We start from the raw sequence: 16,778 nt of genomic DNA on the forward strand, positions 1-16,778 counted from the left end.
CACTTCCGAAAAGCTGCTCCTTTTATGGAGACAGTTTTTCGGAATGAGAGGACATTTCTCCTGCTTCACTGTTTCTTCGCAGCCTGTCTTGAGACAGTGAAGCCGGAGGAGTCCAGCCCCCCTCTTTGTGCTCACGTGCTCGTCTGCTAGCTCCACCCTGCTCGTCCCCGGCTGAACCCGCTGCCTGTCTCTTCAACCCCCCCCACCGCCCGCTGCTGCAGAGCTGCACCTGCTGTGGGAGTCTGAGACCCCCGCTGAGACCATGCAGCCCCACAGCACCAGTCCGCTGCTGCTGTGGCCTCTCCCTTGCTCCCGGCTCACAGGAGGAGAGCTCACAGAGCCTGGTGGGGGCTTTTTTAAGGTAAGAGGACACAGATCCCTCTGCTGCATCAAGTGCTGTAAGCCATCTCAGGATGGCATTCAGGATCACTGTCAAGTTCCGAAAAAAATGCTTTTCCGGGAACTTGATGAATGTCCTATAGTATGGAGACTGTTGAAATTATCTGGAGACAATTTTCACAATAGGTGAAAATCCTCAATTTGATGAATCTACTGCGTCACAATACTTGTATGACTAATGCAGTGAATGTCCGACAGCGTCACTATACTTGTATGAATTTTACACTGCGGTATGAATGACCGACAGCGTCACAATACTTGTATGAATATTACACTGTGGTATGAATGACCGACAGTGTCACAATACTTGTATGAATATTGCACTACAATATGAATGAACAACATCATCACTATACTTGTATGAATATTGCACTGCAATATGAATGAACGACAGCATCACTATACTTGTATGAATATTACACTGCAGTATGAATGACCGACAGCGCCACTATACTTGTTTGAATATTACACTGCGGTATGAATGACAGACAGCGTCACTATACTTGTTTGAATATTACACTGCGGTATGAATGACCGACAGCATCACAATACTTGTATGAATATTGCACTACTGTACGAATGACCAACAGCATCACTATACTTGTATGAATATTACACTGCGGTATGAATGATCGACAGCGTCACTATAATTGTTTGAATATTACACTGCGGTATTAATGACCGACAGCGTCACAATACTTGGATGAATATTACACTGCAGTATGAATGACCAACAGCGTCACTATACGTGTTTGAATATTACACTGCAGTATGAATGACCAACAGCATCACTATACGTGTTTGAATATTACACTGCAGTATGAATGACTGACAGCATCACAATACTTGTATGAATATTACACTGCAGTATGAATGACCGACAGCATCACAATACTTGTATGAATATTACATTGCAGTATGAATGACCAACAGCATCACTATACTTGTATGAATATTACACTGTGGTATGAATGATCGACAGCGTCACTATAATTGTTTGAATATTACACTGCGGTATTAATGACCGACAGCGTCACAATACTTGTATGAATATTACACTGCAGTATGAATGACCAACAGCGTCACTATACGTGTCTGAATATTACACTGCAGTATGAATGACTGACAGCATCACAATACTTGTATGAATATTACACTGCAGTATGAATGACCAACAGCATCACTATACTTGTATGAATATTACATTGCAGTATGAATGACCGACAGCGTCACTATAATTGTTTGAATATTACACTGTGGTATGAATAACCAACAGAGTCAAAATACTAGTATGAATATTACACTGCGGTATGAATTACCGACAGCGTCACAATACTTTTATGAATATTACACTGCGGAGTGAATGACCGGCAGCGTCACAATACTTTTATGAATTATACACTGCGGTATGGCCAGCAGCGTCACAGTGCTTATATATGGGATACACTTGCATCTTTGCTGCGTATGCAGCAAATTGCACCACACATGGCGCGAGGTGTGCGCCATCGAGCGAATATGCGCACTGCATTCACACACTTGAGTCTATAGGATTGTATGGTGTGATCGCAGTGCGTACCAGCACATATACTGCTGTGGGTAATCGTATGGTGCAATGTGTGCGCGTGTTTGTAGTGCAATCGGCAAACATGCAAGAGGACGCATCTGTATATGGATACACTGGGGTACAGCACAAAAAAAAAAATCTTTTAAACTTTTTTTTTTACTTTAACTTTTAGTTCCTTTTTTTTTTTTTTTTTTTTTTTTTTTTACAGCCCATGGACGGACAGCACACCCCTGAATTGGACACACAGCCCCCCCTGGGCAGAGCACAGCACACCCTGTTTTTGACAACAGCCCCCTGGATAGAGCACAGTGACAGCACACCCCTGGATTGGACATACAGCCCCCCTGTACAGAGCACAGCACACCCCTGGTTTGGACAACAGCTAGAGTACAGTGACATCACACCCCTGTATTGGACACACAGCCCCCCTTCCCCCTGGGCAGAGCACAGCACACCCCTGTTTTGGACAACAGCCCCCTGGACAGAGCACAGTGACAGCACACCCCTGGATTGGTCACAGACCCCCCTGGATACACACCCCTGTTTTGGACAACAGCCAGAGCACAGTGACAGCATACTTCTGGATTTGACAACAGCCTCTGGCCTGGACACACAGCCTCCCCCCTGGAGTGAACGTGGAGCACAGCACAACTGCACAGCCCGGGACTCAGCAAGGGAATGGCAGCGATCAATGCGTGGAGGGACTTATATACAATCCAAAACCTGCGATAATCCGACAGCGGGAGGATGACGTTTTGGATTGCGAATTAGGTGGGAAAACCTGAGCCTGACTCGGATCCTGCTCGGATCCCCTATGTTCGGGTGGCTCCGGTTCTCCGAGAACCGGACCTGCTCATCTCTACATTAAACAAAAACACATCACAAATTGTATATAACAACAACCACAAACATCAACTGCACACAAATGGACACACAGTATTGGTAATTTACATTTCAGTGGCGCTCATGTACTTTTAGGTATTGTTTTTGTACTTGCACCACTTGCATTGCAACATGGATTTGCCCAGGTGCAAAGTTACATGTTTTTTCTTGCTTTGCTCAGAATCCATCCTTTAGAATTTGCACTGCAATACTGAACAATATATCTTGGTCCTTATGGTTCTTTTAGTCTTTCAAAATTATCAGGCAACTTGGTTGAACTGCCTCTGGCACATACAACTTTCTACAGGCAATAGAGGATCAACTAACTATTCCTGCAATGTAGGGTAGTCTAATACTAGTAGCTCCACAAGTCTCTGCATTGAACAATTCTTCAAGCAGTATGAATGCAATGTGGTTTAAACAAACACTTGGCATCTTCTCTCATACCATACATTCTGTGCCTATCTCATCATCCCTTGGCCGAACACAAGACTCGTTTCAGACCTGCTCGCTAGATGCGTTCGCTAGCTAGATGCATATGCAAATTCTGCAAGGCAGGCGATCGCACGACAATGCATTAGCACGTCCACTATGTCTTGGCATCCGATCGCTCTATGTATGCAGACGCCTACCAGCCTATTTTAAGATGCCCACTTGCGCACGTCATCTCCAGGAATTGTATGCAACCATCAGTAACATCAAGTACCATCGGATGCATATACAGCACTTGTGGTTGACCATACCCTACTGCAAGTGCTTCAGTGTAAAATTCAGCCAAGTGACATGTACTATGACACTGCCTCTAAATTATGCACACCTCTGAAACAGCGTTGAGACGCTCAGGCACGCTTGTGTTCACACCTCCACTCCCTTGTTTCTAGCGGCCAGCCCGTCACCACCCACAAACGGCTTCTCCTGTCACTCATTCAGCCGGGCTGTCTATGCGCAGTGAGCAAACACTTCCCGATCGCTCTCAATGGTTGGCGTACATGCACTGCGATGTATGCGCAGATTGCAAGCATCGGCTGGCTGCGTGTGAACACTTCTTAGCGAGCGGGTCTAAATCAGGCCCACAGTCCAAACCCTGGTATAAAAAATAAATGGGAAACACAATATTGTGTAATAATGTCCCTGTATGATGTAGCCACCCGGGGATGTGAATATGGTGGTCTATGAAGATCTTCTCCCGGCTTAGTATGGTCCCAACTCCCATAAGAATCACCTAGATGTGAATGAGGATAAGTCTTGTGTGGAGTTTCTTCCATGTATGCTTACTTGTAAGTGCGATGTATGGGCACATAAAGGTATCTTTATCTTCAGAAACCTCGACCTGCGGTCCTTAACGGAATGTGGGGACTTTCAAGTCGTTATAGGACAAGGTAAAAGAAAAGACCGTCATCCAGTACCATGAAAAACAGCTATTTATTATAAATAAAAACATAAAAAATGCAGCAGTAAGCCCATACCATCAGGTGGTAATATTATGCAGATTCCTATTGCCCTTCAGAAGATGGACCTGGGTCAATAAGGACAAATCCGTAGCATATAAAATGGATAGGATACTGCCACACTGTCGCTTCACCAATTGAATTAATTAATTAACCATCTAATTATTAGAAATCTGTACTTCATATTTGTTTACCTATTATTCTCAGTAGTGCTGGTTCTATATTATATGTTTTTTTCCCCTGTATTTTGGGGCTGACTACCCCATTTACCAGCAGCTTTCGTGGTAGTGCATCTATCTTGTGTATTTATTAATTGAGATATTGCTCATTAACAAGTGGGGTTTGTAATATAAACAAAAAATGTACAAACCCTATGGTGCTGCACTCCAGTGCTGCAGATGTTAATAATAAGTCACCACCTTATATCTCATAGCAAATAACAAAGTGTTTGAGATTTCTAATTATCTGGGGGGTTTATAAAGGAGACATTTTGACCCACAGTGTACACTCCTGAGGAAGCTGAGCGGTCATTGCTCAGAGAAACGCTTTGAGACTTTATTCATTCACCATCTATTTGGATTTACCATCTGTTGGATATATTTTGGACTTCAAACTCTCCCCTTGGAATAACTTTGCAGCCTGAAAAGGATTCCTTAAGGATTGTGCTTCAGCCTACTCACTCTGTTTGCTGGATGCCAGAGGACTTCCTATTTACAAGTTACCACCTCATACACTTTGGATGATTCCTTATCAACACACTTCAGCCTTATTACTAATTGCTGGATGTCAGAGGACTTCCTGCCAGGCTTCATTAGCCCACTGGTAATGTTGTGCTGCTATCACCCATTAATTCTGGGACACTGTGGAGAGAGTCCTACTCCAACCATGACATTGGTGGATTTTTTCTTTTCTATATATTGTTTTTATTTTCTTATTTCCTATGCATATTTTATATTTTAATTATTTGTGTCTCTAATTAGAGATATCATTATTGCACAAGGGCACATGTTTTAGTCCAACAAAAATCACATGTTGATCTGATTATTATAAATCTGTCCATCATATTTGTTTACCTATTATTCTCAGTAGTGCTAGTTCTATATTAAATATCTCAATTAAGCACATCTATTTATCTGAGGAGGCACTCGTCCAGGAACCAGTTCCTAAGGTCTCCCAGCTGTCAGCTCTGCGGCCTGGTGCCCTTTGGCTTTGGGTCATCTTCCCCCGGGCCTGTTACCTCTCTCGCTCCCCACTATCCCTCTCATGATGCTGCAATACTCTATAGCTTTCCTGGGTCTGCTTGTGGGAACCCGATTTGAGGGCCCTTTTAGATCTGCACCCTTTTTGTAGGTCCAGTTTTGCCCCCTTATCCATGCATGTTCTGGGAAATGTAGTTCTCTCTTCTAGGCTGTCAAAACACACTGTCCTTCTCCTTTTTTATTGGAATTAAAGCTATTAATGCCCCTCGGTGCATAAGTTCGGTTCCAGCAATCCCAGGGGTTACACCACAAAGAAAGATCAGTCAAAGATGTTTGAAAGAAGATGTCTGTGACCTATTAATTTGATAAGAATTAGACAACTTGATGGCATTAAATATGTTAGTCTGAAAAATGTCACTCTTTAGAATGTTAGACTACAATTGCTTAATGACTGTTATCTGGGGCATAAAAGCTGTCACTCTAGACTAATGTGATTGGTTAATGTTGTTTCATACTTGAGATATCACTTATTTAACTCTTGCTTCTTCCACAGTGTGTGGCATTTTGTAACATTCATGCTAAAATATCTCTATCTCCATAACTTCCATTACTCTAAACATTGGCAATTTTTCAAAACACTCCCATCCTTATGGAGAACTGTTTCCCATGGGGCCAAAAGCTATTTAGTTTACAAGCAGTTAAATGTATAAAATCAATATCCAGGAAGAGATATTAGAAAGTAAAGTTATCTCAGTTACAGTTATAGAGGTTGTTTTAAAGACAGGTTCCTAGGTGATAAGACTACATAAGTATGTACTTCTGTAAGTCTAAAATGATAAAAGTACTGTACCTTTATCACAGTATGATATGCAGTAGCTCTGCAGTCAAGTCATCTAGTTGAATAGGATCATTTACCGGAATTACAGCTCATCTACTGTTTATAGTGTGTGAATGATCTCTTCTCAATTCCTTGTCTTTTTGTACTACAGTATTAGGAGTTCTGGGGATGACATTTTTAATCCACCTACACCTACAGTAGCCCTGTTTAGTGCACGAATAGATTATTTTTGTTGGTTAAAGGGTACCCTAACTAACAAATTACTACCCCATTAAAAGTTATGTTGGGTTATACTAACTATTACCTACTACTTCCTGGAATACTTGATACTTGAAATAGGACTTATGCATCTTTTTGATGTTTGTGTATCTGTTTGTAAGTTGAGCATGTTGTTAAATATTTTTTCCATTTTATTTTACTATGTCATGTTGTGCATGCTTTATCCCCACATATTTTTTATAATCTTTTACAGTTTTTACAATAGTGGATGAAAGCCTCCTGAGCATTAATTCCTGGCTATTATTCCATAGTCACTATTTTAAAATAATATGCATAAGTTTGCTGCAGCCCATCATCATTGCTCACAAATGTGTACTATGATCATTTTGTGGTGCCTGTAACAGCATAAATACAATAAATTGACCTTGAAATATGGTTATGATTGTGGGGAGACATTTTCTAAAAGCATTAAACATTTTCTCAGCAATTCTATGGGAAGGACACTGCAGGCAACCGTTTTAACCACAATAATAGCTGCACAGAAAATGTCATTACAGTGGTATATATAATAAATCTCCAGTTTGGTTTGCATGGTGCTGCAAAATGCTGTGGGAGCCCTCTGTGCATGTCTCCCACTTGGGATCCAACAAAATACTCCCAGGCCATCATCATGCTTCCTTGTCCATGTTTGATCGTTTGTGTCACAGGGGTTTATTTACTAAATTTCAAGCTTAAACATGCCAGAAACGTTGCCCTTTATAGGCAGAGCTGTAACTAGGGTGTGCGACCAGTGCTGTGCAGAGCTCTGGAGGTGGCACAGTCACTGCCCTATGGCCCTTGCTTCTGGCTAGCAGGGTGCTTTGAATGGCACCCTGCAACCAGTAACATACTTAGGACCAGTGCCAGATTATAGGCGGGGCGGTCGTCCAGGGTCCCTACACATTGCCCCTACCTGGCCCACTCTGCTACCTCCCTTGCTCATCCGGCATCTGCAAGCATAGCTGACTCGCACACTGCAAAGTTGGACCCTTCCCCTACTCACCTTCCTGTCCAGGATCCAGTGCAGCTTTCCCTCAGGCGGCAGAGATGTGTTCCTTGGTGCTCTGCTCGCTTGACTGGCTCCCCGCTCTACCAGCCCAGGCTGCTGCTGTTCCTCTGTGAAAGACGGGCCAGTGACAGCACCTCCGGCAGAATTAAGATGGCAGCCGATGGCGCAATGCGCACTACTCGTGGCCACCGGGGTCCTGACAGGTAATGCACCAGGTCCTGGCCCCCTCCTTGTATGTGTGTGTACATGCGTTCTGCCCTCCACTGCCCATTGCGACTGTGATGGAGGGCTCCAGCCGGCAACATTGCATTGCAAGATTGTACCTGGCTTCCCAGGGACCACCTTCCTGCTGACCTTACTGCCCCCAATGTTCCTTACAAATGCCACCTGCCATGTGTCGTACTATCATGCAGGGGCATAGGAGAGGCAACAGGCAGTTAGCGTCTATTTGATTGGTTGGGGCCCCCACAACTTAGTTGCCCTGGGGCCCCCACAAGTCTTAATCCGGCCCAGGGTAGGATGCTACAGGTGGGAACTCTGCCATGTATAAAGGTGTACAGAGCATCTTCTAGATTAAGGGTGGGCAAAAAGCGGCCCCCCAGATGTTGTAAAACTACATATCCCAGCATGCCTTGCCACAGTTTTGCCATTTGGGCATGCTAAAAATGTTGCAATGCATGCTGGGATTTGTAGTTCAACAATAGCTGGAGGGCCAGTTATTGCCCACCCCTGTTAAAAATCTAGATGTTCCGTGCACTGCTGCTCTTCCAGATGCTGGCTGGCCTGCCGACTATGTGTGATGTCATGGCGGCATGCGTAAAAGGCCAGCACAGAACAATTTTTTTATTGCTATTTAAAGTATTGTCCTTTTAAATTTTTTTTCACATTTTGATTGCTTGGTCCTTTTTCTATAGTCCACTGGTGGTGCTTTATGACCCTGACAAACCTCTTTGTTTTTTCCCATGGAAAAGTACTTTTTTTAATATAGCTTTGACATTTGCATAACTTTTCAATTTCTGTTGCCCTATACTTTTTTATGTTTCTTTTTCACTTCTAGCAGTTTACCCCTTACCTTTGTACCATTTCCAGTTGTTCACTGGACTTGAATGTGGTGCTTTAACACTTTTCATTGGTAGTGTGTGTATTTGTATGTATATATTTGTTAATGGTTTAGTGATACTTTAATAAGCTAACATTCATTAAAAGGAATTCCATATATGTGTCACTTGATAGCCTCCAAATTATCAAAAGGTTTTCAAAAGTTTATTTTATTTAATTTTTTGGCTATTTCAGATAAAAAAATATTTTAAAACGTTTTAACTTGTTTACTTGTGAGTTGTACTGTAGCTGACATAAAATGAGCTTGAAAATAAAAGTCTGAGCAGTTACATCCAACTCTCAGAAGCACTTAAAAGGAAGGCAGGCACCATTATAAGGGCCTATTCCTGCCATGGGGACAGGGCCTGCCTGTTAGAGGCAAAAATGCTCCCCAATATGGTGTGGCCAAACCCCCTTATTGGCACCATCAGCACAGTATCTGTGGATAGGACTGCAAAAATTCTAATTTGTTATGACCACACTCACCCACCTTCAGGGGCGCCGAGAGGGGGGAGAGCGGGTACAGATTACCCGGGCCCGGGATTCTGGAGGGCCCGGCTGTGGCCCGGGTCCGGCGCCGCACCCCCTCCCTTCTCTTTCTCTCAGCAGCCCAGCACACAGCATGTGCTGAGCTGCAGTGGAAGACTGCTCGTGTCTGCTGAGCAGCAGCCACAGCAGTCTCCTTTGCCTGTGGGGGGGGGAAGCGATCACACTGATCGCGCCCCCCATGGCTTTGCGCCGGGCTGAGGGGCTTACAGCGCCCCGCTTCCCTGGCGCTGCAAAACTTTTTTTTCTTTTTTTTGCTCGGCCCTGGTAATTTCAGATGGCATTAGCCATTGTAGCCTATGGAGCACTTAAAATCACTCCCCAGCAATGGGCGCTCACACAGGGCCGTAGAGAGACACGGCGGGCCCAGGTACAGGGGGGCATGGCCTAATCGTGGGAGGCTTGGCCATGCCCCCATGTACCTGGGCCCGCTGTGTCTCTCTACGGCCCTGCCCACCATGGCTATGCCCCCCCTTCTTCACACCTGGGCCTGACATTTCTAATAGTGGCAATGTCCAGCCCCTCCACTAAAATAGCAAATTGCAAGTAGTCAGGGCTACTGCTCCAGAAACACTGAGAAATTTAAATGTTTTTAACCAAAAAGAATAAAAATAATGAAATTCAAAGTTTGCAGGGGATCTTACTATTAGCAGGTAAACATTAAATAGAATAACATGGTGTATTGTTCGGTGGAGGGTTAAACTTTTGATATACTTTAGATAGCTAGTCATTTTGATACTACATATTGTGTATTGTTTGTAAGATATCGGAGATCTGTTGTGAACTAAAGAATAAAATTGTTAACAGCATCAATTGGATCATTGATCTAAGCACTTAGAAGTCTCTTTAGTGCTTCTTTTTCTGAAATCACAAATAAGCAGCGTCCAGTCTGAGCTAACATATCAATCAGATTATTGCTTTACAAAGGTTAGTAGGTCCTGCCAAAGAGATTTCTTTGTCTTTTGTCCTGTCTATAATTGAGGTGACCATAGGAGCAGACCTAAATGTAGTTAGCAGATTTTATTTTCAGGCTCCTACCTTACTATCTGCAAAGGTCAAACAAATAGAATTTTCATCTCTTTAACATTTTATAAGACAGAGGTCTGGACAGTTTCATTCACCCTTTATCTACTGAACTTAGATCTCTAAATTAGATTTTGAAATTGAGTGTGTAGCTTAGTCAGTAAGTTACCATAATGCTGGAGCATTGCATTCAACCTTAGAACTATAGAGGTCACAGTAATATAAAGTGAAATGGATGGAAAAAGAAAAAGTTATTTCTTATCTGGTTTTAGCAAAGTAAGCATAGATTTTAGAAATCATTCAATTGTAGTACTAAATTATTCTGAAAATTGAAACCATAACAGCATACAATTTCTAAATATATTAATTTTGTATGGTGTTGGAACATTATACAGTTAAATGAAAGCCAGTATTGCTTATTTCTTGTTAAATTCATATAAATGTCAACACAACCTGAATATTTAGACAAAGTTTCACTTCACTTATTTTAAATACTTTCATACTGTTAAATGTGTAATCCCTTTGCTGAGGAAGACAAGTGGGCACCTAGAGAGATGGGAGAACACATTTTTTAAAGTGGGTAGTCCACTCTTTCAACTAATTTGCTTCCATAGAGATGATTGCCTGGTGACCCCCAGGCCAAACTCCCTGCATAACAGAAAAATAATGCAGTCCAGGGATGGGACAAGGTCCATGAAATCAGGAGCACCCATTTTAGAAAGAGGGGGGGTCCCCTTTTTTTATTGTCTAGACATCACCTATGATCATGGACAATGTTACCCTGCACTATGGAATATTATCAGTATATGGGGGGAGAGCCTCTCACCCACATAATGAACCACCAGCAACTTTGTGGGCAGCCCTATTTTAGAGAGTGGAATCTGCTCTTTCATATTATGTGGTCCACTAGTTTCTATTGCCTGGTGATCACCTGTGATCAACAGGCTATATTACTGTGCACTATGGAAAAAATATATTTTCTGTATATAGGTGGTAGGGCACTACATGCCCTATCTCTCCCATAATTACACCTGTAAATGTGGTCACTTACATTTGAAAGAGGAGGAAATCCCAACTTTCAAATTATGTTGCCCCTTAGCAGCTATTGTCAGGTGAGCACATGACAACATCACCAAGCGCTATGGAAAAATTAATTTTCCATAGATGGGAGAAGGGCATATTGTGCCCTACTTTCCCCACACTGGCCTGCACATACATAGGGGCATGCTGTCTTGAAAGAGGGGAGATTTCTCCTTCAAATGAGTAGTTATTGTTTGGTGATCACCAGACATTAACTGAAACAGTAAACAAAATATAAAATTTGGTTGAAGATTACAAATACATATACACATGGGGATTTCATAGGTTAGCCACCTCTAGCTGTTAACCCTATAGTACCTGTAGGCCCTACTGATATGGCAACTACTTTTTAGTCTACTAAATATCATTAATTATGTGCCATGGCTAGATGTGGTGGGTATTATTAAACAAGGGAAGAGTAAAGAGGTGCAGTGATTATGGAGGGGTGCTGGGTGTAGTATACACACAAATCATGTCCTGAGTGTGGTAATATGAAGCAGCAATGTACTATAATACTATACTACAGTAACTTTATTATTGCTGTACATTTATTTACATCAATAGCACCATATACAGTATATATACAGGGTACAAACTACAGGCTGAATACTGTTGCCAGGGAATGTGAGGGCCACAATGCAATTTTTTAGGACTAGTTGGACAAACCTGATCTTGTATAACACACACAATGCTTTTCAATCCTGTGCAGGAGAAAAAGTATCTCTCTAGAACAAATGTAAATAATTTGTTAAGACAATGACATATCCGACCACTGTAATGGTTAAATAATTACTAGTATCTGACTAACATTATCACTGATTATGCCACATGGGATCTGACTGTCCAGCCAGAGCATATGGTAATCAATAAGATTGTTTGGTACAGTATTTGTTGGAGTTTCTTTTCATTTTACAAAAGTTCCTTTAACAATTTATACAAGATTTCCATAATTATCTGGTATATAATTGTGATTGTGCATTACTCGCTTCAGTGCTTTTCTTTGATTTAAGATATTTGTTGTGACAGATTGGCCCCCATAATTTTTAGGGGTATTTATTTCTATACTCTAATTTTTGTAGCACTGAAGTTTCAATTAATCATTTTCCATTTGCTTACAGCAGAGGTTCCCAAACGTGGTCCTCAAGGCTCCCCAACAGTTCAGGTTTTAGAGATATCCATGGTTAATCACAGGTGGTTCAATCAAATTGACTGAGGTACTAATTAAGTCACCTGTGGTCAACCATGGATATCTCTAAATTCTGAACTGTTGGGGAGCCTTGAGGGCCGTGTTTGGGAACCTCTGGCTTACACAAAATCAAAAGCAGTCATGAAATGTTCTTTACTCTGTAGCCTACCTTGGTACGCATTATATAACTCAAAGTAATTCTTATACATTAGAATAGCTGTTTTGCCCATGGTTTCTTTTTTGAAGGTTTACTTACCTTACTGTAGTGACAAGTTGGGTATGAATCTACATGTATACCAGATATGCCCATTTAAAGAGCTGGGCTTTCAGCATGTATAGATAATAAATATATCTTTCATTTATGTTTTCCAGGGCTTACTGATCCTTTTGCAGAATCTGCCAACTGTGACCTGGGGTAATGAAGATGTAAGCCTTCTTCTAGCTGAAGCCTACAGACTAGAGTTTGCTTTTGCAGATGCTCCCAATCACTACAAGAAATGACATAATTCAACACAGGCAACATTTGAAAATATCCCTCCTTGTTAGTGATTTATATGAAAATATATATATTATAAATACTTTGTCCTTTTTTATCACAGTCATACAATTTAAGTAAATCAATATTGAATCGTATCTGCTTAGTGGTCAATTCTGACATCCAACATGAACATACCATATACCAAAGAAACATATTTTAAAATGTATTTACAGGGTAGAACTAGAAGAAAATGACACAATCCTGCTTGTGATTTAGTTCATCATGGCAGGTGTGGTGAGAATTGTTTTGATAGGTATGTCAAATCTGAATTAGACTTGCAGAGTCTCAATCTTTGTATTTCTGAAAATAGCCCATTTGTAACATATGAAATGTACAGCAAACATTAAAAGTCTTCTAATATATTAACCACAACATTGCTTGGCAGTTTTTTTACCTAGTAATTTACCTTCCTACTTATGGTTATAAAACAAAGAAATTGATGGCTAATCAATTTAGCACATCACTTATGCTCATTTCCAATCAATTTAATTTATTTCTTAACATGACAATGATATCTATGACAGATATAAACAACATGATCTATTCCAGACATTCCTATAACTCTTTACTTTGCCAAACAGCAGGCTGCACCATTTACCAATTCACCTGTTTGCCTGTTATATAGTGTGGCATTCAGTGATTAAATAAATGCAAAATAAAACTAGATGTTATGATCACCTCATATTACTAACTTAATTATTTTTTTCTGAAAAGAGCTCCCTTATAAAAGTAATTAAACTCATTTAATCTTCTCATTTTGTAATATATTTAATTAAGTACTGAAAATGGTCTATCCTAACTTTTTTCCAAATGTTAACTGTATTACCACCAGGATACGTTTCAAGTTACTCAATATTACAACTTACATAACGTAGAACTTTTTTATTGATATTATGTGCTACTAAAAGAAACATATTCTTTCAAAGCTATGCTTTTAAACATAGAAAACATTTAATTTAGTTTTTTTTCTGTATTCATATTTAACGTAAGTGACATTTTGGATTAGTTTGATGTCCCAGAACAACAACATCATTTTTTTTTAATGTACATAAGTTTTATTTTTGGGACCTCTGTGCTTCAGAAAAGCAGTGTGTGTTTGCAATGGTTCTGTGTATGACAATGTGTATACTGTACTGATTCTGAGATCATTATTCCATCTACGATGGAGATATTTACTTAGAATATACTAAATAGATGCCAATGTTGTCAATATTGTGGATGGTGAAGATGAACATTATCAGAATGAAATGAAACTTTTATTTTATGCCAATAGGAATGGGCAATAAAAAATGAAATACTCGCCAGCTGAATGTTGCATAGAGTTTATTTAGGAATATTGAGCATTCTGCTTAAACCATTTCACATTAATTAGTTATTAATTAGTTATTATATTGCCCATTATAGTTAGTTTTAATTAAAAAAATGTTTTTTTTACTTGAAGATAATAAAGTGTTGACTGTGACCTTAATAATAAATATGCCTTGGTTATTTTTACTTTTTTAATTACAAATTGCAGAATGAAATTAAAAAGAACTATTTTGTTTCTTATATGGTGTTGTCTTCTAGTAATGGTAACAACATACCTTCAGAATTATGAACTTTTTTTTGTTGCTGCTCTCACCTGGGCAAAATATGGGGATGTAGTTAATAAATCTACCATCAGTATGCTGGCTACTGAAATCCCAAACCGCGGCCAGAAGACCGGTACCGGAATCCCGACATCAGTCGATTTTACGACACAGGTATCCCAACAACTGGCATCCCGATCATAAGTATAGCGGGCCAGGTTAGCTGATAGCCACGGGGGGGAAAGGTTTGGTTTAGATACCACGGGGAGGTTAGGGTTAGGCACCACTGGGGGGGAAGGGAGGGTTAGGCACCACTGGGGGGGAAGGGGGGGTTAGGCACTAAGGTGGGAGGGTTTGGTTTAGGCACCTAGCGGGGAAGGTTAGAGTTAGGATGTAGGAAAGGACAGTTAGGGGGTATAGGGGAGATTGTTAACATACATGGCTAACTGATGTCTGTCGGGATTTGGAGTATTGGGATGCCACTGATGTTTTTTGACAGCCGGCATCCCAACTGCCGGTCTCCCATACCCAACCCCAAAACATGTTCTGATATTTAAATTGAACTCTATCTGTTCCCTATAAACAGCTGGGGAGCAATTGTGTTAGATGTCCACAACTAATATGCTTCCCTCTACTGAACACATACTCCTCTTATCAAATTCACAACAGTTGTCAAAAGCAGTATTGGTGGACATATGTTATAAAACAATTTTAAAGGTAAAAACATTTTTAATTTACATTTTAGTTTGATGACGTTTGCATTGATATATATTAGTGTGTTTTTAACATACATAGAAATATTGGTGTACCTTGAAATGTACAGATACAAGCATTAATATAAATGTAAGTCATATTCAGTATGCGTGAGGAAAATGTAATAGTACTAGTAGTATGTGCATCATTCCTATGCATATGGAGCAAAAGCATCTCAAAACCAAATATGAGGCTTAAGTAAATAAACAATGCAATTTCTTCTTCCGGGTCCATAGGCATCCACAGGGATACCATGGGGATATTATGGTTGGAGAGACCAGGCACCAAACAGTTAATATATACCCCGCCCCTAGCCATAGGATTTCAGTAGTTCGTTTGGTGCGGCAGGATCAAGATGCACCTTTGTAACGGGACTGCTCAGGCAGTCCTAAGCTTTTATTGTATATTTTATTTTTATGTTTTTGGGTTGGCATTACTAAGCGTCTGAATTAAGACACATGTACTGAGACTCCATCTACCTCCGCCAGGCCGCAACATCAGTAACTGGGCTTGTGATTCGCGGCCGAGCTTTCTAGCAGCTGTGCTGTGACCCCGACTGCAACCTGACGCATAGAGATGTCAGATAAGGCGATTCCTCACGGGGAATTGCAAGCGGCAGTCCTTGTTACTGGTGTCAGAGACGCACCAGAAGCTGCTGCAGTCAGGATTGTCCACATCCTCACTACACCACGAGGCCTTATCGTCTGGTACCACGTTCTACGCTTAGTGTGCCCGGTAGCTGTTGGTCTCATGAGGGTTTGGGTCAGTCTCCCTGTATACCTCTCCCTTGGTTAAGGTATATAGTGCTCTATATCCTACAATTCCTTTGTGTTTGTGTAGTTTATCTAGAGTCGATTGTAATTATATTACATATGCATTGTATGTGACTGTTTGTTAGTTGCTGTATTGACATTGGCCCTCATTCAGAGCCGCTCGTTAGCGGCAGTACGCTCGTTCCGAGCGATGTTTGCACATCTGCGCATGCGTACGGTTTTTAGTACGCATGCGCGAACCAGTCAGTGCGGCCGAAAATCGTTTGTACGCTATATTGCGAGTGCCTGCTATTTTGAGTGACAGAATGAGGCGTATGTGGGTGGTAACAGGGGAAGGTGCTTGAAAATGGGGAGTGGAGATCCGAACGCAGGCGTGCTTAAAGGTCAAAACGGGCGTTTTATGGGTGTGTATATTTAAAACAGCAGCGTCATTGTCCACGTCACTGGGTTATTTTATAGCCAGAACTGCTCGCAAATTTGTGGTAGCAAACACCAACCACAAGAATAGCGAGCAGTTCATACGCTGGTCGATGTACTCGATTAATCTAATAAATAGCGGACATGACGTATGGTGCGAGCGGCCAGGGGGCGTTTTTAACAAATAAACGAGCGTATG

The 16,778-nt window shown here is 41.1% G+C and overlaps 1 protein-coding gene across 1 annotated transcript in view; it reads left to right on the forward strand.

Moving 5' to 3' along the window:
• Positions 1 to 13,894, forward strand: part of TBC1D22A (TBC1 domain family member 22A) — a 731,641-nt gene extending 717,747 nt beyond the window's left edge. Inside the window, exon 13 of the mRNA XM_088455938.1 lies at positions 12,903 to 13,894. Within this exon, the coding sequence (XP_088312064.1) occupies positions 12,903 to 13,031 (129 nt within the window). The 3' untranslated portion in view covers positions 13,032 to 13,894. The remainder of the gene's footprint in view (positions 1 to 12,902) is intronic.
• Positions 13,895 to 16,778: the final 2,884 nt, after the last annotated feature.

The sequence above is a fragment of the Taudactylus pleione genome, unplaced genomic scaffold, assembly GCF_031769625.1.
Source record: "Taudactylus pleione unplaced genomic scaffold, aTauple2 ptg000041l, whole genome shotgun sequence".
Classification (NCBI taxonomy): Eukaryota; Metazoa; Chordata; class Amphibia; order Anura; family Myobatrachidae; genus Taudactylus; species Taudactylus pleione.